Source organism: Apus apus, chromosome 1 (assembly GCF_020740795.1).
Source record: "Apus apus isolate bApuApu2 chromosome 1, bApuApu2.pri.cur, whole genome shotgun sequence".
In the NCBI taxonomy this organism is placed as follows: Eukaryota; Metazoa; Chordata; class Aves; order Apodiformes; family Apodidae; genus Apus; species Apus apus.
The window spans coordinates 90,410,940-90,434,818 of NC_067282.1; the positions used below are offsets into that span (position 1 = coordinate 90,410,940).

Genomic DNA, 23,879 nt, shown 5'->3' on the forward strand with positions numbered 1-23,879 from the left:
TGCATTTTGGTTCTGTGTTACCTTGGCTTCTGGTTATGTACAGTTCCAACAGGGCATCTGATAATATTTTAAATGCTTAATGAGATTTTCCTCTGCTGTTATTTATGTATATGCATATAAGCCTACACTCTCTGTAGTACCTTCCAATTGTATCCGATACTTTTATGCCACTTAGCTGAGTGAACCTGTATTTAACTGAAAATGTTAGACTGCAAACTATGGTGTGACTTCACATCTTTTTTTCATGGATTATATCCACAAATTTGGTTCTTCATATATTTATTATGACTTTTAAAAGGGAAGCTGACACTCACATCTAGACTTCAGTCCATAGTGCTGGGAGGAGATGGGATGCTGGCTGAGTGATTTTGACATGGTTGCTCGTGTAGAGTAGTATCAGTGATGAGTTTTTTTTCTGTTTCATTTATAGAAGTAATAAGTTTTCCTCCATAAAGCTATATGTATTAAACTTGGCCCAAAATTACTTTCACTGTAGTATTAAAAATCAGAAACAAGGAAAAATTATAGTCTTTCATGAAACGGAAAACCTATAAATTAATTGGATTGAGAAAATAAAGGAAAAAAAAAGAAAAAATTAAAAAAGAGCAATCTGTAGGCCAGTAAAAGTTACAAGTCTCTGTTCCCACCATGTCTCTTTTTCCAAAACACAAGCAATAATGCTTACTTTGGATTATAATCCAAGTTTAGTACAAAAATAAAGTTATTGTGACATTGTATGTGCATAGAAACTATTTGAATTTAAAACGTTACTGTTTATTTGCTTACACTCCATTAATGTTGTCATAGTTCTGATGGTGTGGATGGACCGTTCCCCACAAATGCCTAGAGGATCTATAGAAAGATCTAAGATCTATGCAGACATATCATAAGAAGCATAAAAGGTGTCCAAAGCTGGATAAAGTGAAGCTAAACAGCATAGAAAAGTTGGTGGTAAATAGCACATTTTCAAAGTGGTCACCTGTAAGAGGTGGGTTCCCCAGGGATGAATATTTGGCCCAATGCTGTTTAATGTCTTCAGAAGTGATCTGGATGATGGAATAAAGTGTACCCTGATTAAGTTTGCTAATGATACCAAACTGATTAGGGAAGTTGACACTTTAGAAGGAAGATCCACCCTGCAGAAAGATCTGGATAGGCTGGAAGAGTGGGCTTACAAGAACTTCATGAAGTTCAACAAGAACAAGTGTAAGGCCTTGCACATGAGAAACCATAATGCAGGAGTGCCGGACAGGCTGGGACCTGCCCGGCTGGGGAGCAGCTCTGTGCAAAGGGACCAGCGGTCTTGGTGAACAACGAGCTCAGCATGAGTGAACGGTGTGCTGCAATGGCAAAGAAAGCCAACAGGTTGCTGGGTTGCGTCAACAAGGCCATCCCCAGCAGAGATAAAGAAGTCTTCCTCCCACTCTGCTCAGCACTTGTCAGGCCACACCTGGAACACTGTGTTCAGTTCTGGTCCCCGCTATACAAAAAAGGTGCTGACAGGCTGGAGAGGGTTCAGAGGAAGAGCTGTGATGATGATGATCAAGGGCCTGGGAAGCTTGCTGTACGAGAAAAGACTGAGAGAGCTGTGTTTGTTCAGCCTGGACAAAAGAAGGCTCACAAGAGACCTCATCACCATGTGTCAATACTTTGAAAGGCATCTACCAAGAAGATGGAGACTGCCTTTTTACAAGGAGTCATGTGGAAAAGAAGAGGGGTTAAGGGTGCAAGTTAATCCTGGGGAGATTCCAGGTAGACACAAGAGGAAATTCTTTCACAATGAGAACAACCAGCCATTGGAATAATCTCCCCAGGGAAGTGGTGGATTCCCCAACACTGGACATCTTTGAGATTTGGCTGGACAAGGTGCTGCCCCATCTTGTCTGGTGGGACCAGATGGTCCTTGTGGTCCCTAGCAACCTGATATTCTGTGATTCTTTGATTTTAACCTTGGTACATCATATGACTCATAAGTTTACATTGTTAACATTTTAATTTTTTTGAGTCTGTAAGGAGAAGCAAATATAGAGACTGATGGGGTTAATAATTAAATCCCTAATACTAGTCCTTGCTCATCACACATGAATTTTGGGTTCACAGTGGAAATGCATTTTCAGGAGGAATATAGGTGCTGATGTTGTTGAAGCATTGCTGACTTATTTGGAGATTAGCACAATTTTTTATTTATTAGTTCACTTTACTGCAAACAGTATGTGAGTATGTTCCTTTCTAAATGTGTTGTTTATTATATTGCAAGAGTTTATATAGTTTCAATTTCAGCAGGTAGGATTTTTTCCTATGCATATGCATACTTCGTATGTATATGCATAGCTATACATAATGTTGTAGAGATACACCTCATTTTGAAAAGAATGGATTAACAAAGACAATTGTGTGTATCTTGAAAATATTTCTTCTATTCCCCGCTCCATCTGGATGCTAAACTGGTTGACATAACATTGTCTAATTCACATCTGGGAGACATGCAAATAATAGGAAGAGATTAAATGAATGGTATTTCTGTCAGATTGTAGTAGAGGATGTTCTATTCTATTCTATACCATTGTCCAAACTAGCTGGTTATAGCAGCAATTGACTAAAATAACATGCATATAGTTTTAAAAACTTAAAGCTGTAAAATAAACTATTTTGAAAGTGATACTAAGTGTTCTGTTTAGTGTTGCAAGACCATGCTGAATAGTTTGATGGTGAAGGCCTGGAAATACTATGCAAATCCTCTCTCTAACTTAAGGAACAGAAGAAAACTGAGTAAATTTGTGAGAGAATGGTGAAAATCTGTTTGCCTAGATTATTTCCCCATGAGTTTAGAGGTTCATTGCTCCGTGAACATGGTATTTCCATATCAAATATCTAACCCAGGCAATTTCAGATAGGAAAGTGAGTTGTGAAACAGACAACATAAAAAAAGTGGGAAAGCAGCTTACAGTATGTAAATATATGTTAGAAAATCTCTTTAGTTTTAAGTGGCTGTTATATTGGTTAGTTTTTTTGTATCATTCTTTAAAAGTTACATATGAACAGAGTTAAAATTTCCTTGAAATTATCTAAAAATAAGTCTCAGAACAAATGTAGTTTCTAATGGATGGAAATCTTTGGGGGTTATAATGGATAATATGCAAGAAATTTGAGATGGATTATCTCTTTAAAATGTAATGCTTAGATATTTTTTTCTACTTCCAGCATTGAATTTTTTCTAGCATTTCTTCTCATTTTTACAGTGAGGTCTAAATGGTGGGGTTTTATTTAAAAAAAAAAAAAAAGAGGAAAGAAAAAAGGGTCGTATGAAACAGAACTAAAGAATCAAGTCCTCCTGAAAATAAACACATTTTTTTTGGTTCTCTCTCTCTTTCTCTTTGGCTTATTAGATTTATTTCTTAACATTTTCTTTCCTGTCTGGGAAGTTTCATAAATTGCATAGATTTCCAGACCTCACTGGCATAGATAAAAAATAATTATTTTTATTGAATTATAATTTTGCTTTAACTTTGAAATGTGAGATACTTGCCAGTATAACTTTTCCTTGTTTATTTTCACACTTGGGTTCAATCCTATGTACATACAAGAACAGAATCAAAGATAAACAGATCTCTTCCCAGATCAAATGTGGAGAAAAATAAAATTTTACTTTTGAAAAGAAAATATGTCTTGCAATATGCCTTGGAAAACTGAAGCACTTGAATAGTGTGCTGAACCAAGTTGTAGTTATTTTTCTTATAAGCAGTGAAGAAGCTGCTGCTGCTGGCAATAATTTTTTAATCCTTTCATGTTACTGAGTATGTTTCCAGCTTTAAATATTAGAATGCACTGTAAATGGCTAAAAATGTATATAAGGTTTTCTAAGTGACCTTCTAATGGAAGGTGTTGCACACCAGAAGGATTTTGTACGCTGAGTAACGGCCCATGCAATTTCACATAGGAAAGAAGTGATCTGTGAAACACTGAAATTTCAGCACAGGTTACAAAAGTGTGCAAAGTGCATTACAACATTTACTTACTGATCATTGATGATAATGGTACATTTTTAAAAAAAACATTAAGTATAGTTAAGGTTCAGAAGCTGGGAATGTTTCTTAAGCAGAATACTAAAGCTGGAATATTTGCTGCAAAGCAGCAGAAGTTGATTCTCAACAGTTAGTGAGAAAAACCTGTTGAATTGCATTGGGAAGCCAAAAGCAAATTCATTGGGATTGCCTTTTTCTCCTTTCCTCTAGTGTGACTTAAAGTTAAAAATTATAACTCTGAGTCACTGTAATCACAGGATGTTCTTGCTAGTAAAGGCATATTTTGTGAAGCTCTGATCTTATTTTCCCTTTCTTCTTGCTTTCCTGAACATTCCTTGTTTTCAGCATATCCTCTTCCTTCAAATTTGATGGGATGTTTTTTTATTGTTTTTTTTTTTTTTTTATTTGATACTTGACAGTTAATGGAAACAGATTTAGGACAGCTGCCGTAGAATTACTGTATGTACAGAGATATTTAATATCAGCCTGAGTGTCTCTGAGAATACAACTACAAATTTTGGAAAACAATTTCAAAAAATAAATTGTATCCCTTGGGTTGTATATGCATTTCATCTTTTGAAGCTGCTGATAATCCTGGCCAGGATATATGCAGGAATTCAGTAAAAATGATTAAATATGCATAATCAAGATTACTACATACTGACACCTGTTTGACATCACTACATAAATGTATGTCAGCTTTATAATTGGATAAAAGAGAAAGAAGACTAAAGATACTTTTTCATTTTAGGCAGTTAAATTAGTGCCAAATTAAATTAGCTCTCTGGTGGTTTATAAATGCTAGGTATATCCTCAGTCACTTTAAAATACTCTGTAAGGAAATTGGAGAACTGCTGGAAATAGACTTAAAAAATTTATTCTAGGAAAAAAAAAAAGGTTATAAATGATCTGATAATATAAAAATGTTTGGTTTTAAGAAAAGTAAAGTAATACTGATAGCAGTGGTTCATATTTTAACTTTATCTCTAAGTATAACCATTAATTCCAAAATCAGGATCCTATCCTGTGCTTTAAGTTGCATGAAGTAATATGAGTTAATGTGGGTTTTTTTCTGTTTTCAGTTCCCCCTGCAATTACCCTACTACAGAAATCCTTTAATGCCACTGCAGATCGAGGAGAGGCAATAACTTTTTTCTGCAGAGCTGCTGGATCACCTCCACCTGAAATCAGTTGGTATAGGTAAGCTGAGTTGAGGTCTGCACTGTAGAGCACGTGTCACGATTTTTATCATAGTCCATTAGGCTTAATTTCTTTTCTGAATTTTAAGAGCATGTGCTGTCCATTTCTTTTCTAACTTCTAAAGAGAGATTTGACATTAATAAGTGAATGGACTCATACAAATTTGATTACACTCAGGTTAAGAGCAAATTAGATAAATGTAAAAAGTAACTGAGTTACCATACAGACATGGTTTCTTCATATTTAGAGTAAAACAAATAAAGCTGAAGCAATGAGTCCATTTCTCAAAAACAATACAAAGAAGAATCTCACAACAGCTTTGGACATGAATGCATTAAGTAAAAACATACACATTTATGCCATAATAAATATCCAATACAGATCAGCAATACTTATAACAAAGATAATGTTTTCCTCATCTTTAAAAATGGATTCTAATCCAAACTCTCCTGGCTGGAGGAACCAAAGATACAAAGACAGGCTGGGGGAAGACATACTAGAGAGCAGCTCTGTGGAGAAAGACCTAGGGCTACTAGTGGATGAAAAGCTGGACATGAGCCACCAATGTACAGCTGCAGCCCAGAAGGCCAACTGCATCCTGGGCTGCCTTCAAATAAGTGTGGCCATCAGACTGAGAGGTGATTCTACGCCTCTGTCCTGCCCTGGTGAGACCTCACCTCGAGTACTGCATCCAGCTCTAGAGCCCCCAACACAAGAAGGAAGTGGACTTGTTGTTGCATGTCCAGAGGAGGGCAACAAAAATGATCAGAGGGCTGGAGCACCTCGCTTACGAAGACAGGCTGAGGGAGTTTGGGTTGTTCATCCTAAAGAAGAGAAGACTCTAGGTGGGCCTTATACAACCTTCCAGTACCTCAAAGGAGACTATAAGAAGGCTAGGGAAGACCTGTTCACTAGGGCATGTAATGATGGGACAAGAGGTATTGTTTTTAAGCTAGAGAAGGGTAGATTTACAGAATCACAGAATCACAGAATCCTAGGGGTTGGAAGGGACCTCGAAAGATCATCTAGTCCAACCCCCCTGCCAGAGCAGGGTCACCTAGAGTGACAGGAATGCGTCTAGGTGGGTCTTGAATGTCTCCAGTGAAGGAGACTCCACAACCTCTCTGGGCAGCCTGTTCCAGTGCTCTGTCACTCTCACAGTAAATAAGTTCTTCCTGATATTCACATGGAACCTCCTATGCTCCAGTTTGCATCCATTGTCCCTTGTCCTGTCACTGGTCACCACTGAAAAAAGCCTGGCTCCATCATCCTGACACTCACCCTTTACATATTTTGAACATGGATGAGGTCACCCCTCAGTCTCCTTTTCTCCAAGCTAAAGAGACCCAGCTCCCTCAGCTTTCCTCATAAGGGAAATGTTCCACTCCCTTCATCCTCTTTGTCGCTCTGCGCTGGACTCTTTCAAGCAGTTCTTTGTCCTTCTTGAACTAAGGGGCCCAGAACTGGACACAATACTCCAGATGCGGCCTCACCAGGGCAGAATAGAGGGGGAGGAGAACCTCTCTTGACCGACTAACCACACCCTTTCTAATGCACCCCAGGATGCCATTGGCCTTCTTAGCCACAAGGGCACATTGCTGGCTCATGGTCATCCTCCTGTCTACCAGGACCCCCAGGTCCCTTTGTCCTACACTGCTCTCCAGCAGGTCAGCCCCCAGCCTGTACTGGTACATTATGTTTTTCTTCCCCAAATGCAAAATTCTACACTTGCCCTTGTTGAACTTCATCGGGTTTCTCCCTGCCCAACTCTCCAGCCTGTCTAGGTCTCTCTGAATGGCAGCACAGCCTTCTGGTGTGTCAGCCACTCCTCCCAGTTTAGTGTCATCAGCAAACTTGCTGAGGGTACATTCTGTACCCTCATCCAAGTCGTTGATGAAGATACTGAACAACACCGGTCCCAGTACCGACCCCTGAGGGACTCCACTAGTCACACACCTCCAACTAGATTCTGCCCCATTGACTACAACTCTCTGATTTCTTCCTTTCAACCAGTTCTTGATCCACCTCACTGCCTGATCATCAAACCCATACTTGATCAACTTATCTACAAAGATGCTGTGGGAGACAGTGTCAAATGCTTTACTGAAATCAAGATAAACCACATCTACAGGTTGGACATTAGGAAGAATTTCTTTAACATGAGGGTGGTGGTTCACTGGAACAGGTTGCCTAGAGAGGTGGTGGGGGCTCCATCCCTGGAGACATTCAAAGTCAGGCTTCATGGGGCTCTGAGCAATCTGTTCTAGTTTGAGATGTCCCTGCTTATTGTAAGGGGGTTCAACTAGATGAGCTTGATAGGTCCCTTGCAACCCAATACAATCTATGATTCTGATTGTATGATTTCTACTCTATTCTCCTGGAGGGATTTTCATTATATTTAATAGAAAGTACATCCATATATGTTCAAATGGTTCCTCAAGATTAAGGGTCTCTTTTATATGCAGTTCAGTATTGTGTCTAAATTGCCTTTTAAAATATGCTGTGATATCTACACATCTCTCATTCTCTCAATTGAGGTTTCTTTAGCAAGGCCTGCATAATTTGGATCCATCATTCTGTAGTTTTACCTTCTTTACAATCCACTGGTATTTTAGTCAATTAAAGAAATTATCTTGATTCTCTTTTCTCTTGTTTCCTTTTCAGTTTACAGTGGGTAGATTTAACAGGTCAGTTTCAGGTAGGGCATGAAAAATGGCTTTATTTTTAAAATCAAGTAACAGTAATATTGAGGTGGCATATATATCCCTCTGTGTTTACTGTAAGCCAGATGATGGACAAAATAGTAGTTTCAAGCTTTAAACTCTTTCGGACAGTATCTAATGTGGTGAAACTTTATCTATTTGTGTTGACCTTTTTCATTTCCACGTGTTGACAATAACTGTCAATTTAAAATGGAAGCATCTGAACTAATGTGTCCAGGTTTCTCAAGAAATTATTTAGTTCACTTAAGAATTAGTAATTTTGAAATACCTAGTCAAGAAGAAAGGTCAGCAAGGTTTACTTGCTGCTCTATTTAACATGCATATATACTTTGTTGATGTTTAGTGGACCAAGGTAATACAATTCTTTCACCACTTAACTGATATCTCTATTGAAGCTGATATTACATTAGTGTAAAGCATAACCTTCAGAGATGTGCTACTCTAATATAATTAAATTAGCCAGGACTGAAAGACAAAAATCCAATTGTACAGGTCATGTTCTGGAAATCTTTACTCATGTGAACAGTCTCTGTTGAAGACATTAGTAAGCTCAGCTGGATCAATCCCCTTATCTTTACTGACAGGACTTAGAAGTATCTGACAAAATAAATAATCCTCTTTTAATGTGTTATTCATGTTTTCCTGTTCTCCAACATCAGCATCAGTCTGAATCTTTCTTATTTCCTAGGGACTCCAGGGAAATGCTCATAATCTCATTTCTGCTTAGAAACTGTCATAGATATAGGTGATGTTTGTGATAACAGGCATTTGAAAGCTACTTCTGACCTTGAATATAGATTTCTCTCCTAGCAGATTTTTTTTTTTTTTTTTTTTTTCTGAAACCACATTTGTGGAAAGTTAGACCTTTTCTGTTTTGCGAAACAATTTATATTATTTACTATAGAAAGCGGATGAAGGACTATCACAACAGTCTCTTTAAGGGGTCAGATAAGTGAACTGGGGTTATTTACAAAAAATGTTACTAAAATGCAACCTAATTGGATTCAAAGGAAATCCTATTAATGAGTATTAAGGTTCCCAAGTAAGAAGCAGTATTTTTGCTTTTCGGGAAAACATTATTTTAGAAAATACAAAATTTATGTAGGTATCAGCATTATGTGAGCAGAAGTGGAAATCATTGTTGCTCAGATCTTGGAATAAAACTAGATGTCCTAAACTAGGAATATAGAATAGAATATTTCAGTTATGCTTATTGGTTTAATTTTAAAAATAATTTGTTTTCAATAAATTGACATTGTCAGCAGGATTATCAATGCTTATGAAAATCAGGCATTTTTATGTACTTTCTTATTTCTGTGCAATCATCAACTGTAGAAATAAGAACAAAAGAAATCTACAGCAAACAAGGCATAGTGAGAATAAATTGAAAAAGTTAGGTTTGCACTCTTGAAAAAAATAACTGTTTTGATAAGTATATGCCAAGGTCCTCAAATGGACTGGTCAGCTTTGATCAGCCCTCAGAATTGTTCACAGGTTTTATTATTTCTGTGCCATCTGGTCAGAACTCATTATAACATCTGGCAACATGCCTGTTTACTAAGTTGTGGCTAGCCAACAAGAACTGAGAAGAAGCAATTTGGAAGGGTTCTTTGTGTGCCAATAGACTCTACGTGTAAGTAATTTAAAATATTTTTATAAGCTGGTACTTGTTACTGATGTGAACTGCAACAGTTACACTTTGAAAATATGCATTTAAATGTTTCTCACATACAAGTATGTATTTGTCCAAGCAATTTCCTTCTATCCTTCCTTGAGTGTAAGCAATATGTGAAATTCACAAGCATTTTTCTAAAATAAAGTCAATACTGAACATCTAAAAATAAAGATATTCTAGTATTTTTAATATGTATGTATATCAGAACCTGACAATAAAATTGTGAAGCTGGGGTCTTGAACATCAACATGCAGTCCAGAATGCTTTGCTTGTGTCTAGAATGTGCACTTTCTTTTGAAAGAACAATTTTTGTTATGCTAAAATTAACTCCTTTCAATATATACACCAAATTTATGCCATAGGAGTTAATTAATTTTTGGGGATAGCGTAATAGCACTCTCTTCTCTCAAAGATAATTTTTAACATAGTAATTTTTCCATAACACAATATTTCAGACTTTGGAACCTGCTGGTTGATCATACATAATTTTTATTTTTTTAGGAATGGTAAACTCATTGAAGAAAATGAAAAATACATGCTAAGAGGCAGAAATACAGAACTAACAATAAAAGATATAAAAATTATTGATGCAGGACCTTATATCTGTAATGCTAAAAGCAAAGCCGGAAGTGATAAAAGACAGACATTCCTTCAAGTTTTTGGTAAGTACTGCATAATCTGTTCCATTCTTCCTTTAAAATGTAAACAATAGGGAACTAAGGTTATAATTCACAATTTTCCGGGGAACAGCATTATGGCAACGCGTCTACTGATGAAATATGCACACTCTGTATGCTTTTACAGCCTTTTTCTTCCTGGTGGCTACTTTAACCTTTGTACCTAAATTTAACACTGAAAAGGCTGTTTTTAGCTTTTGGTTATTCTATTATTCAGATACAGTACAATGGAGTGTTAAACTGTTAATTCAGTCTGGTTTTACTTTAAAAATCAGCTGCTTACAAAAAAACCAAGAGGAGAAAGAGGGAAAATTTATGAAATGGGATAAACCTGATTATTTCAACTGCTTAGAAGCACTTTTTTTAAATAAGAAAACACCACGTGGAGATGTTCCTGATTTTTTTAAATTTGTTCTTCTTTCTTGATTTTTAATTGTCAAAGTACATGATTGCAGATGTAATCACAAAAATGTTGTCTGATCTGAGTTTCAAAGGATTAAAGTAATAACATGAAAACTCTTATTTCTTTTTTTATGCTCTACCACTCAATCTGTGCTTATGATTCTCTCTTTTATATAGAACTGATTTCTGCAGTGATGGCAGTAGTGTTCATTGGTTGTAAGCAACCAATAACAACTTAGCCCTTGTCTGAGAGAAATTCAGAAGAGACCAAGGAACGAATATGAAAGAAACTTGTTTCTTGAGGATGTGTTAGAGAGCTTAACACCAATCTTCTCTGTGCAGAGAGAGAACTTTTCAACCAGTAAATGCTATTTTTTTATTTGGCAGCATCACATTGTTAATATTTAAAAAATACATGTCTTATAATAAGCAGCTCCTGACCTTCCAAAGAAAATAATTTTAATGAAACTTAAGCATAATTCTTTCTGTATTCAAGACATCTTTAATTTCAGTCAGGTAAATCAGTTCACAAAATGTTAAGTACATTCTGATACAAATATTTAAATATTTTTGGCTGAAGACATGTAGTCTTCTTGTCCAAGAACCTGTATTTTAATTTGTTTCATTTTTGCTAGAATATGGCAAGCAAATACAAATTCAGTTTGAGAATGGCCTTGTTAATTAAGAAACAATACTTACAGAATTAAGGGGAGGGGGGAAAAATTGCTTCAGTGTTTCTGTCAAGTATATTCTTGACATTCCAAATAAATATTATTTACATATACACAAAAATTTTGTATGTCCAAAATGTCACTTAAAAGTAATCAAACAGCATGAAAACTTGTAGGCAATAGCAGGTTATGAGTTGTGACATACAAAAATGAAGCACTGTCTTCTTCTTCCTAGTGATTACTGTCAGTTAGATATATTTGATGATTAATCAGGGCATATTCCTTTAAAAGTCAGCTGTTCATGTCTAAAATGTTAAGCTAAAAGATTTGATCTTGGAGTGATGCATTTGAAGAAGGCCTTAAAGAAATTTAGAACATAAGTCTAAGCTTAAAAATCAGAGTATTAGTTACATATTTTTATAACATATATTACCTTGACCAGATCATATTATTTGTCATGTTGTCCAGATAGGGAAATCATTTTGTTCTGATGGAAAGAATGTAATTTCAAATTTTGCAAATTTCTGACAGAAAATATTATGTAAGATGCTTTTTTTAATGAGTAGTGTATCTGCCATAGACGTATAGAATATATTATATTGTGGCCAGAAGACATGGGTATAGAAATGGAGTACCTGAGTACCAAGGTAAAATATTTCATAGGCATTAATTAATAACTGAAGTTATTTTGAAGTTTAACAGAGTTATATTTTACCCTTTTTTTTTTTTAATTCTTTCAGCTGACATCCCTTGTTATACTACTGCTGAGGAGAGTTTCAGCTTTTCTCAGCCAAACTGATGTCCTGCTCTAATACTTTGCTTACTACCTTCTACTGCATCCAGTAAAGCTGGATCCAGTTGACATTTCAAGAGCCCCATAACAGGCTATTTTCTCTCCGCAAATGATGTCACTCACCATAGATTATATCTTAATAACGTAAGATATAGTGCTTTGTTAGGTAAAATATTACTTGTTTTTCATCTCTATGCAATTAACACACAGTAGATTATTTGTAATAGTCAAGGGTGAACAAACAGTAGACAAGCAACAGAAGGAGTTTGGAGGTAAGGAATGAGAAGTGAGACCAAGAATGGTGTGGTGGAAATGGATGTAGCAGATTTGAACCTGGTTTTACTATTTTTCTTGGTGATGCTGAATGCATCTGTGAGACAGTGGTCATCAATAAAATAATGGTCATAAAATGAAAAAAGGAGACTAGACGTAAGGAAGACATTCTTCATCATGGGGACAACCAGGCAATGCAACAGGCTGGTGAGAAAGGCTATGCAGGCTCTGTTCTTGGCATTTTTCAAGATGGTGCTCAACAAATCCCTGAGCAATCTGATCTGAACAGGGTATGCTGACCCTGCTTTGAGGAGGAGGTAGCTTATTAATCATTATATATGAGTGAATCTATAGGAGCAAAATATTTTTATGAAGCTACTTTAGTGCTATGGAAGAGAGTAATATTATACACTGTTCTGGTTTGGTGGGTTTTTTGGTAGCGGGGGAGGGGCCCCAGAGGTGGCTCCTGTAAGAAGCTGAGAAGCTCCCCCTGCTCCAAACCCAGCCAAGGAGCCATTAGAGGGACAATAGATGCACCTGAGCGATTAACATACAAAAGAACTGATATAACACCTGAACAGAGAAGCGCTTAAAAGAGAAGAGCTGTGCTGGAGGGGAAGAGCTGTGCTGGGGAAGGAGAGTGGTGCTGGTAGTTGGTGAGGAAGAAAGGGAAGACGGTGCCCTAGCACAAGTTCCCCTGCACTCATGGAGGAACATGATGAAAAATTCCCTGAAGGTGCTAGGAGGGGTGAACTTGGCCAGTGGATTTGGATTTTGTGATCAGTAGATTTGCTGCCAGTGGATTAGGCAGCTTTGAAAGACCCCAGTGCCAGAGGAGGTGACTGTTCCCAAAGCAGCCTGTGACTCTGTGAGAAGCCCATGCTGGAGCAGCTCCAGACCTCGTGGGAAGGACTCATGAAGTAGAGGTTCGTGGAGGACTCTCTCCCATAGGAGAGACCCTGTGGGGACGCAGGGAAGGACTGTAAGGAATCCGTCTTCATGAGGAGGATGGTGTGGCAAGAACCACCAGCCTGTGAACTGACTCTAAACCCTATCCCCTGTCCCCCTGTTCCGCTGGGGGAAGGAGGGAGAGAAACCGAGAACAAAGGAATTTGGGCCCAGGAAGAAGGGAAGGGTGAGGGTAACATATGCAAGCACAGCTCTGTGTGTTCCCTGTGTCCTGTGTGTTTGATTAGTATTAAATTATTCTTTTTCCCAAAATTGAGTCTGTTTTTCCCAGGACCTTAATCAGTGAAGAACCCTCCTTGTCCTTAGTTTCAACCCATGAGCTTTGTCCTCCTCATCCCTGGGTGTGTGGGTGGGGAGTTGAGTGAGCGGCTGCAGGACTGGTTCTTTGTTGTCGTGTTGGGCCCAAACCACGACATATGCCTGGTTCTACAACAGAATTCTTGTATGATATTGTACAGATAAGTCCTCTAAATGAAAGCGTTCATGTGTAATGAGAAATTCTATTGCATATGTAAATAACCTGACAAGGTAAAGTATAGATTTGGAACTGTAGTTGATGTTTCCTTGTGCCTATAATATGGAAGGATTTGAAGAATGAAAACAATATCTGGAATCTTTTAAATTTGTCTTGCCACCAATTTACTTGGTAAGTAAGAATGAATAACTTTTCTGTCAGAGGAGTCTTCTGTTCTTAATAGTGATAATACCAGTACAAGATGTTTGTTAACAGGGCTTTTTGTTAAATTCAGTAATATGTATAAAGCGGTTAGATATTGATAAAGATCAAAGTCCAAGAATATATATTTTTTTTTTTCTCCCAATATTTTTTATGTTAAGACAAACATACATTATCATAGAACCAAAGAATTCCTGAGGCAGGAAGGCACCATCTATTCCAGCCCTCTGCTCAGAGTAGGGTCAACCAGAGAAGGTGTCTCAGCACCATGTCTTGCTGGGTTTTTAATGTCTTCAAGGATGGAGACTCCACAGTCTTCTGGGCAACTTTTTTTTTAGTCACTCTCTCATTAAGAGATTTTTCCGCTTTCTGTGTTTCAATTTGTGCCCATTGCCTCTTGTCCTGTCTTCAAGCACCACTGAGAAGATTCTGGCTCTATCTGTACTTGCATCTATCAGGTATTTTTACACATGGCTAAGATCCTTGGAATCTTCTCTACTCAAGGGTGAATTGCTGGTTCATGGCCAACTTCTTATTCACCAGAACCCCCCCGGGCTCTGTCTGCTTTCCAACCAGTCAGCACCCATCCTGCACTGATGCACAAAGTTATTCCTGCTCAGATGCAGGATCATCATACAATCGTTGAATCTTTGCTTTATTCTTGAAGTGCCAGAGAGTAGCGAGGGCTCACGGTTCCCTGAGGGGCAGTGAGTCAGGAGCAAAGCATATGAACATAGCCACCAGGGCAGAGGCCTCATCAGTCAGAACCTATCCCACACTAACCCAGCAGGGGAGCAGGCAGCCCTCAGAATATCAGTCATGCTGAGCCAGGAGTCCAGATCATCAGACATACATAAATGGTTGATGCACAACTTGTCAGAAAACTTGATTGCTCTTGTATGTGGTAACATGAAACATTTAGTTAACCCTAAAACATTAATGTGCCTTAACAAAACCATTTAAAAATTTTTGACATGGTATTCTTTGTGAAGGAAGAGTAATGTATGTGTATTTTTTACAGTACAGCCTCAAATAATACAGCTTAAAAATGAAACATCTTTTGAGAATGGGAAAGCCACCCTCACCTGTGAAGCAGAAGGAGAACCCATCCCAGAGATTACTTGGAAAAGGGCCATTGATGGAATAACTTTCTCTGACGGTGACAAGGTAAGTCAGCCTTTAATGTCTAAAATATCTGAACGTGTATTGTCTGACTAATTGTTTTGTATGCTGAAAACCAATTCAGAAATAGATTAATTCTGTATTTCTCTGGAATTGGAAGGAATTGCTACTTCCTAAAGTAATAAGAGAGCAGTAGATATTCTAAATTTTAACTAAAATTGAAAGAAAGAAAAAAAACAACACAGAAAAAAGCAATTAAAAGTGCTGAAAGGTAATTCATCTCATTAAGCCTCAATTTTCACACATAAGCCCTACTAAGGGTTTCAGTTTTGTCTTAATCATAATGGCTTGCCCACAGCCTTTCTTGACTATATTTGGACTCTGTCCAGCATCTTCCAAAATGAAGCGGATGTTATAAAAAAATATGAATATTTTGGAGTTCTTTATTTCCCACTTGAGTTGGGTTTTTTTCCTATTTTTTACTTTTGTGATATTTTTCCTCACACAGAGCAAGTAAATATATAACTATTTTCCCACTTTGTTTTAACATTTTCATGTTTTATTAGAAAAGTAAATTGAATAGACAAAGATTACAGTGCAACAACAAAGAAAGTAACTGTGGGAACAAGAGCTCTAATTAGATGGAAAGGTGAAAACAAAAGGTAACGAGTAATCTGATTCCTAGCCATGCAGCTCTTTCTGACCCACAAAGATTAGACTTGGTTCAAAGGTTACAAATGTAGAATTTCATTTGTTTTTGGAATGTTCCTAAAATAACTTTGTTATATCAGAAACTGAATATTAAAGGAAATTGCAGGAACATGCTAAAAAGTGTTGGTGCAGATGAAACCTGAAATTTATCCTGTGCTTATATTGGACAGTATTATATTCTTAATTCAAACTGCAGATTATTAAACTGTCTAAATACGTTACTGTAGCATTTTCTCAACTGTGGTTCAACTGAATAACACTGACAAGCAAATTAAAACCTAGATTCAGTTTCTACTAGTGTGTCGATACACTGTTTGTGGTAGGTAAAAAGAATGAGAATATAGGCAGTTATGTGGTTTCCATTGTTTCTTGCCAGTAATAGAAGTCTATGTCTATTGCTCATGGAACAGTTTTTGCTGGATATTGAATAAATGTTCTGAAACACTGTATATGTTCTTCAGCTATAAAACATGCTGCTGCATTTGCCCTGTGGTCCTCCAGCTCTAGAGTGCTAAAGCCTTGTCTTGTACTTTCCTACCAAATTAGGCGAATAGGGAAAAAAACTGGCAGTGATTAAATTATTAAATAATTGTTGAATAATACAACAATGTTCTGTACACAAAAAAAGGAACAGGTGAATTGAAGAAAATGGGGAGAGGCATTGCAACATCATCTTCAAATGAAATTATTACTTATATGTGATATCTTTTCAAGTGCAGTCCAGTTATCAGACATAAAAATATTATCTACATTCAGTTAATTAATCTTTTGAAATTTTGCCAGTTTGAAATAATTTGAGTTTAGAATATATTTAGGGGAAGCTTTTTTTTTTTTTTTCTGTAGAAGGTGGAAGAACTGCTCTAACTATTGTATTAACATGATGATAATTAAGAAACACAGAAAGTGCTAGTCTGATTTATTGAATACTTTTATTACTTTTAGTAGGTAGCTCCTTAATCAGGTTATTCTTGTTTTGCTAAAATGCAAGCATATGTCATGTGGATGAGGAATAAGGCTGAATGTGAGATAATTCTTTTCCTGCATGAATTAAAAATATTTTCTTTGAAATGATAGATAGATCTTATAACCAGGATATAGGCTCTTCTGAGTTTTGAAATTATTGTGTCCGAAAGAGTGGAAAATATGCACCAAAGGCATAGATCAAACAAATAACCCTGCTGGGCTTAAAGAGGATAATATTAATGAGTAAGAGGTCTATAATTATCTCATAGGAAAATACAGCTTTGGTAGAGGATTTTCAGTGCATCAGAAGTGTGCAATTTTAAAGTTGAAGCCAAGTGAGTTCAAAGGAGAAGCAAAGAAGCCTTTTCCTCTCTCCTTTTATCCGTTAGCCTTTGGAACAATCTACCACACAGTATGTGGTCCCTCTTTCATTGAAAATGTGAAATTAAAGGGTCTACCCCCTTCTTCCAACCTCTCTTGAAAGTTTAAATGAAAAGTTTTTCAGAAAGTCACATTAGATGACCTCTGTAATGGCTTTATAACCCCTAAATACATGAGAGCTGGTAAGCTTGAGTAAGTGAATGATTATGCATTACATAAATTGTTTGGCTCATCCTTAAAGATTTGAAAATGGAAATGGAGGTTTAGTCCAAGACCAGAACTTCACCTGCTGTTGAAGTGTTGAGCCAAAACTCTCTGTTTTGTGCATGTACTCTGCCTCTGTGCTTCTAGTCCCCATTTCCCTAGCAATGCATGTCCTTTCACTAACATGCCAAGCTGGCCATGCCCCCTTTGGCTGTGATTCTAAATTATCTGTTCCTGCAGACCTCTGTGAATTGAGCAGGTCTGGCCCTTTCCCAGTGAAAAGAGGTGGCAGGAGATTAGTTCGTTTTTGTAGAAAAGAAGGAAGAATAATGATTGGATTTGGTTTGCTGTAATCACTTATAAAATGTTTTTTTGACATACACATGCACGTCTACATAAATCTCTCAAGAACAGTATATCCTGAGTCTCCAATACAAAAATGCCAAATATTCCTGGCACTATGTGTGAGTGCAGTGTTTCATACTCTGCTTTCCTAGCATCTAATTCTAGCAGAAATAGGAAAGCTGACCGATGTTGATTGTAATTACCATTCAAGACCTGCTCTGGAATACAAATTACAATAACAGATGGGACTTGATATGAGACAGTAGCTCCACTGTATGCAGCGTGTGTCCAAAGAGACACTACCTTGAAGAATTTTTGATCTAAACATGTAAAACGAATGAAAGGAGTCAGTGTAGAGAGGTCATGGTCCAGTATCTGATATTCAGTTTTGATAATGCCTCTTACTTTAGCTTCCTTCCATCTGCTTACTATTGCAGTAATAATCTGGGTGTCCCTGTGACATTTCCTGGGTTCTTGTTTCTAAATATTGCAGAGCTCAGACCATTAATTAAATTATTTTCCAAGTTTGAATTAACTTTATAGTAGCATGCAAATTGCAACTATTTGGAACTTGTAGACTAATCTCACATTCTTCATGAATCAAGCAATAGGCAAAGTTATAGAATTTGAGGTTTGTTTTGTCTTTTTCTTTGAAAGGTAAACTCTTTTTTTCTCCCAAGCTTGTGAACTCTACATCAGCTACTAAAATGTTAATAAAAAGTATCTGAAAGTATTTTCTCTCTCTGTATATGATACTGTCACTATACCAAAAGAAGCAGTGTTCCACGGTTGGCTGTGTTGCCTTTCTTTTGAAATAGTAATGAGAGCTCTGTTATGTTCTTGTTCATCAAGGATGAAGTCTTTTTTGAAATTAATCACCCGAAAGGAGGAAACGTAGATGTAGCTAGGATATTTTACTTGATTCAAGGAGATTTCTTTATTTTCTGAGATAAACTAATCCTGGTCTTTGTAAATGAGTCTCAGGAACTGTTGTTTGAAAAGCTGGAAGAATGTAAGGGGCGAGTCTCCTTTCCTTATGGAAGAAAATTGACGGAATCAAGTGATACTAAGTCGTTAGGGACCTCAAGGATCATCTGGTCCAACGTTCCTTGGCAAAAGCACATTCTAGGCAAGATGGCCCAGCACCTTGTCCAGCCAAATCTCAAAGATGTCCAGTGTTGGGGAATCCACCACTTCCCTGGGGAGATTATTCCAATGGCTGGTTTTTCTCATTGGGAAAGAATTTCCTCTTGTGTCTACTTGGAATCTCCCCAGGATTAACTTGCACCCTTAACCCCTCTTCTTTTCCACATGACTCCTTGTAAAAAGGCAGTCTCCATCTTCTTGGTAGATGCCTTTCAAAGTATTGACACATGGTGATGAGGTCTCTTGTGAGCCTTCTTTTGTCCAGGCTGAACAAACACAGCTCTCTCAGTCTTTTCTCGTACAGCAAGCTTCCCAGGCCCTTGATCATCATCATCACAGCTCTTCCTCTGAACCCTCTCCAGCCTGTCAGCACCTTTTTTGTATAGCGGGGACCAGAACTGAACACAGTGTTCCAGGTGTGGCCTGACAAGTGCTGAGCAGAGTGGGAGGAAGACTTCTTTATCTCTGCTGGGGATGGCCTTGTTGACGCAACCCAGCAACCTGTTGGCTTTCTTTGCCATTGCAGCACACCGTTCACTCATGCTGAGCTCGTTGTTCACCAAGACCGCTGGTCCCTTTGCACAGAGCTGCTCCCCAGCCGGGCAGGTCCCAGCCTGTCCTGCACTCCTGCATTATGGTTTCTCATGTGCAAGGCCTTACACTTGTTCTTGTTGAACTTCATGAAGTTCTTGTAAGCCCACTCTTCCAGCCTATCCAGATCTTTCTGCAGGGTGGATCTTCCTTCTAAAGTGTCAACTTCCCTAATCAGTTTGGTATCATTAGTGGACTTAGATAACTTGTGATAGTCCCTGGAGGATTCATTCCATAAGTGCTCCAGGTAATGAAGTCTGTAATAATAATGTAAGGCCTATAATTTCCTGCATCCTCATTTAAGCCCTTTTTGTAGATGGTGGGTGACATTAGACTTCCTTCTGTCTTCTGAGATGTTATGTATATAGTTAGAACTTATTTTACCTACTTGTGTTAACAGCTTCTACTGACAATATCATAGAATATTTTTGCTGTTGTAATATAAGCATTACCCTTCAGGCCAGAAAATTTTATGTAGCCAGCTGCAATTGCATTTGCTATTGAAACACTGCAGACAATTGAACCAGACATAAAAGATTTTTTTTATTTTGTTTTAACCCCAAAATGAGTTACAGTGGGCTTTACATGTTAAGTAGAAGAGTAACAATATTGTGACTGAAAAAAGAAAGTAAATAAATGGACTTGAGAGTGAGTAGATAGCAGGAGGTCGGCATTAAATGTTAGGTAATCAGTGGTGTTGTGAGTATTCAGATTTATACCCTCTGACATACACAAAATATAGAACACATATAAACACCAAATAGTGTACTCTCACCAGTCATCTGATCTATAGAAATGTGCATATGTATTGAGTCTCCTTTGTCTTCTCTATGGGATGTTCAGCTGCACTAATATGGAGTTGGGACAAAGTCTTCAGTTAACTAGAAGAAGCTAAAATTAGAGTGTGCAGTTTTAGGAGGTGATAGTATTTTAGTAGGAAGGTTTGGGAGGTGTAAGATTGTAAGCAGCTAGAAAAAAAGAGCAGCTTTCCTGTGTAAGCTGAGGAAGCATTACAGTAGGAAAGCTGCAAGCCCATGTGGGTATTTCACAGTCCTGAAGTAGCCCAATCTCTCATCTGATTTCCACATACTCCTTTAGATAACAGTATCTGCAGTGATATGTGAATGAAGCCAAAACTGAAGCCAGAAATTATTTTGATGTACCATAGTCTGTTCCCAAATGCAGGCTTAGTTGGTGATTATATTGACAACTCAGTACTAAATCTCAGCTACACATCCAGAGAGCACTTCAGATTTGTTCCTCTTTTAGGAGACAAATTAAATGCTTTGTTACCCAGAGCAAACCCAAGTGGCTTTTAGATACACACATCGATATATGTGCTTATGTTGTGCAGATGGCTGTATTGTTATTACACTAGCTCAGAATTCTCTCATTTCTGAAAATTTTTCCTTTCAGGAAAAATTTAAAGTCACTTTCTACTGGAACAGAATTAAGTAAGCAGGGTTAGAATTGTTGATTCTTTAAAGAAGACAGAAATCCAATAAAATGTAAAATTTAATACCTCTTCTGTATTAAAAGCTTAAGCAACCCAGAGAAAGAAGGATGTTTATTTAAGAACATCACTAATGTAAGCAATTGTTTAACAAGAGACCTAAACTTAAATTTAATACCAAGATTTATCTATTCTGTAAATGGATATGCCTATTTCTACCTAATGTACATTTCAAACCTTAAAATGTTCTCACAGTTAATCCATTTGCCTATGTACTACCTATGCACCAAGTAGATATTTTTGTTTACATTCTGTGGGTTGTGGAGCTGCATTTACTGGCTGAAATAAAGACATACAGGCTTGAAAATGGCATTTTTCTTCCCTTCCAGTATTAGTTTTTTCCATCTAGTCATCAGTGATGATATTCCATCTGTTACACTAACAAAGACTGAAATTACTAGGGAACTTTTTATGGACCAACATTTCCTATAATACGAGTACAGCTTGGATTTGAATATTCACCTATTCCTTCCACTACACAAAAGATAATTTAATGAGCTTCTGCCTAAGTATCAGTTGCATTATCTGCTAACGGTTTAATAACTTTCAAATAGCTGTTACTTGTCCGCTGAAACAAATATCCTGCATCTGATGATGCATTAAGTGATACAGCCTCAGCTTGTAGACTGGAGTAATTTGGTAGTGTTTAGTGATGTACTACAGGACATTCTCCAGAGACTTCGGAAATAATACATTTTCCATGTACCATGGAAACTTATAGGAAATTAACAAAATCAGCAGTGGAATCCTGGTAAAATGTATTTTATGCTATCAAAAACCTGTCAACAGTTTTCCTGATGTGAAAGGCAGTTTAAATACCCTTGTATATTAGGATAAAGTATTTAGACATGTGGCAAAATCAGGATGAAAGCAAGTGGTCTGTATTCTGTTTTTTCAGTGATTTTTTGTTTGTTTTATTGAACTATCTAAATTCTGTGTAATAATTAGTTCTTAATAATAATAAATAAATAATAATTAATAAATGCACCAATCACTTTGTAGCAAATGCCAAAATATTAAATAACGTAGGGATTTTTAATCATGAGACACCCTTAGAAAATTTATTTCTTGGCAATTTTCTCTCTAACTTTGTTTTTTGGATAAAGCATTGGAAGGTAGTAGCAGTATGAAAGAGAAAGAATGTTCATATGCCTACCAGCAGCCCACCAAGAGGCCATTTGCTGTCCACAGTCTCCTCTCCTTCAATATGGGTCCTTCCTGAGGCTGCAGTTCTTCAAGAACTTCTCCAGCATGTCTTTCTACAGGATACAGTCCTTCAGGAATGGATTGCTCCAGTGTAGGTTCCCCACAGGCCATGGGTCCTACCAGGAGCCTACTTCAGAGTGGGCTCACCATGGTCTGCAGCTTTCTTCAGGGCATGTCCATCTGCTGTGGTGTGGAGTCTTCTGTGGGCTGCAGTATGGATATCAAGTCCACCATGGACTTCCATTGGCTGCAGGGGGATAACCTGCTTCAACATGGTCTTCTCTGCAGACTGCAGGGGAATCTGTGCTTCTGTACCTGGAGCACCTCCTCCCATCTTTGTTCTCCAACCTTGTGTCTGCAGGGTTGTTTATCACAGGTTTTTTTCCCTCTTTTTTTTCCTCTCCTTCTCACTCAGAAACTGACTACTTTCCTCCAGGCTCCCTCTCTTCTCACGATTTTCCAGCATACATGAGAATCCTAGAGCTGTGACTGATTTTTTTTTTTAATTTTAATTTTTTTTTAAGCTATGATTAATTTATCCACGTGGTTGTTACAGATGTGTTTCTTCAGCAATGTGCTATGCATAGCTTCTAATAATTTAATTTAATAATATATACTCCTTGAGTTTCCTAGCTTGTGCAGTTGTGTAGGAAATTCTGTAAGCCACCTGAAACTAAGCTATAGATAGGTTCTAGGGTTTTGTTTCTCATTGATACTTACCCTAGCAGAATGACATACGGGTTTTTGGGCTGTCATGTTGCAAGTCTCTGTTTTCCAATTTGTTTCTAACTCTAGCAGCAGCACATTTTTCTATAATAGTTTCCATCCAATTTGACTGATATGTTCAGTGTGTTACCTATATCTATACATAAAAATAAACTTAGAAATGTAAATACACTCTATTGGATAACAAGCAAAATAACTTGAAAATCAATGTGTTCTTTCAGATATATCCAGGGTAGCTAATTTTCTCCATTTTCCTTGCTGCTGCAAAAACTTCCTGTTATTTCTTCAGTTGCAAAAAGCTCTACATAATTTTCGGGGCTTGTTACCCATTAGATGTAGATCTGTGTCCTCCTTCAGACAATTCCCCTGCTCCTCATGACTCAAGTTATGCAATTCTGATTTTTCTGTTGCCTTTCCTTCCCCAAAGGAAGCCTTGTTGCTTATATATCTTCCTGTAAGGCTCCAACTCATCACAGTTTTTTACACTGAATTCCTATCTGCTGTGTAGCCAGAGTGATTTTGATAAAATAGACATAAATAGACATAAAACTGAAAAGGATCCCAAGCTGCATACAACTACTGAACAAACGAGTAGGAAAAACTCAAACTGTGATCTTTTTAATTTCCCCAAAAGAAATCACATGTTGTACTGCTCTGTAGTAAATAACTGCATAACTCCACCACATCAGTTATTCCTGCAACTAAATCTGCATCATGGTTTTAACCTGAATTCTATGAAAACTAAATTAATGTTTAAACAAATGCATTAAGCTCAGCTGAAGATTCTTGGAGTTGTTGTCATTTTAAAAGTTATTTTATATTCTTACAGTAGAGTTTTGTGAGCAAGAGACACATAAAACCTGTATTTATCCAATATTTTTTATTGGTCC

At 37.3% G+C, this 23,879-nt stretch overlaps 1 protein-coding gene across 5 annotated transcripts in view; it reads left to right on the top strand.

Moving 5' to 3' along the window:
- The window catches only part of NCAM2 (neural cell adhesion molecule 2), a 274,687-nt gene that overhangs the window by 150,763 nt on the left and 100,045 nt on the right, over positions 1 to 23,879 (top strand). For all 5 annotated transcript variants that reach the window (XM_051642874.1, XM_051642883.1, XM_051642891.1 and 2 more), the window contains exons 6-8: positions 5,105 to 5,222; positions 10,122 to 10,282; positions 15,103 to 15,248. In XM_051642874.1, coding sequence (XP_051498834.1) covers positions 5,105 to 5,222; positions 10,122 to 10,282; positions 15,103 to 15,248 — 425 coding nt within the window. The remainder of the gene's footprint in view (positions 1 to 5,104; positions 5,223 to 10,121; positions 10,283 to 15,102; positions 15,249 to 23,879) is intronic.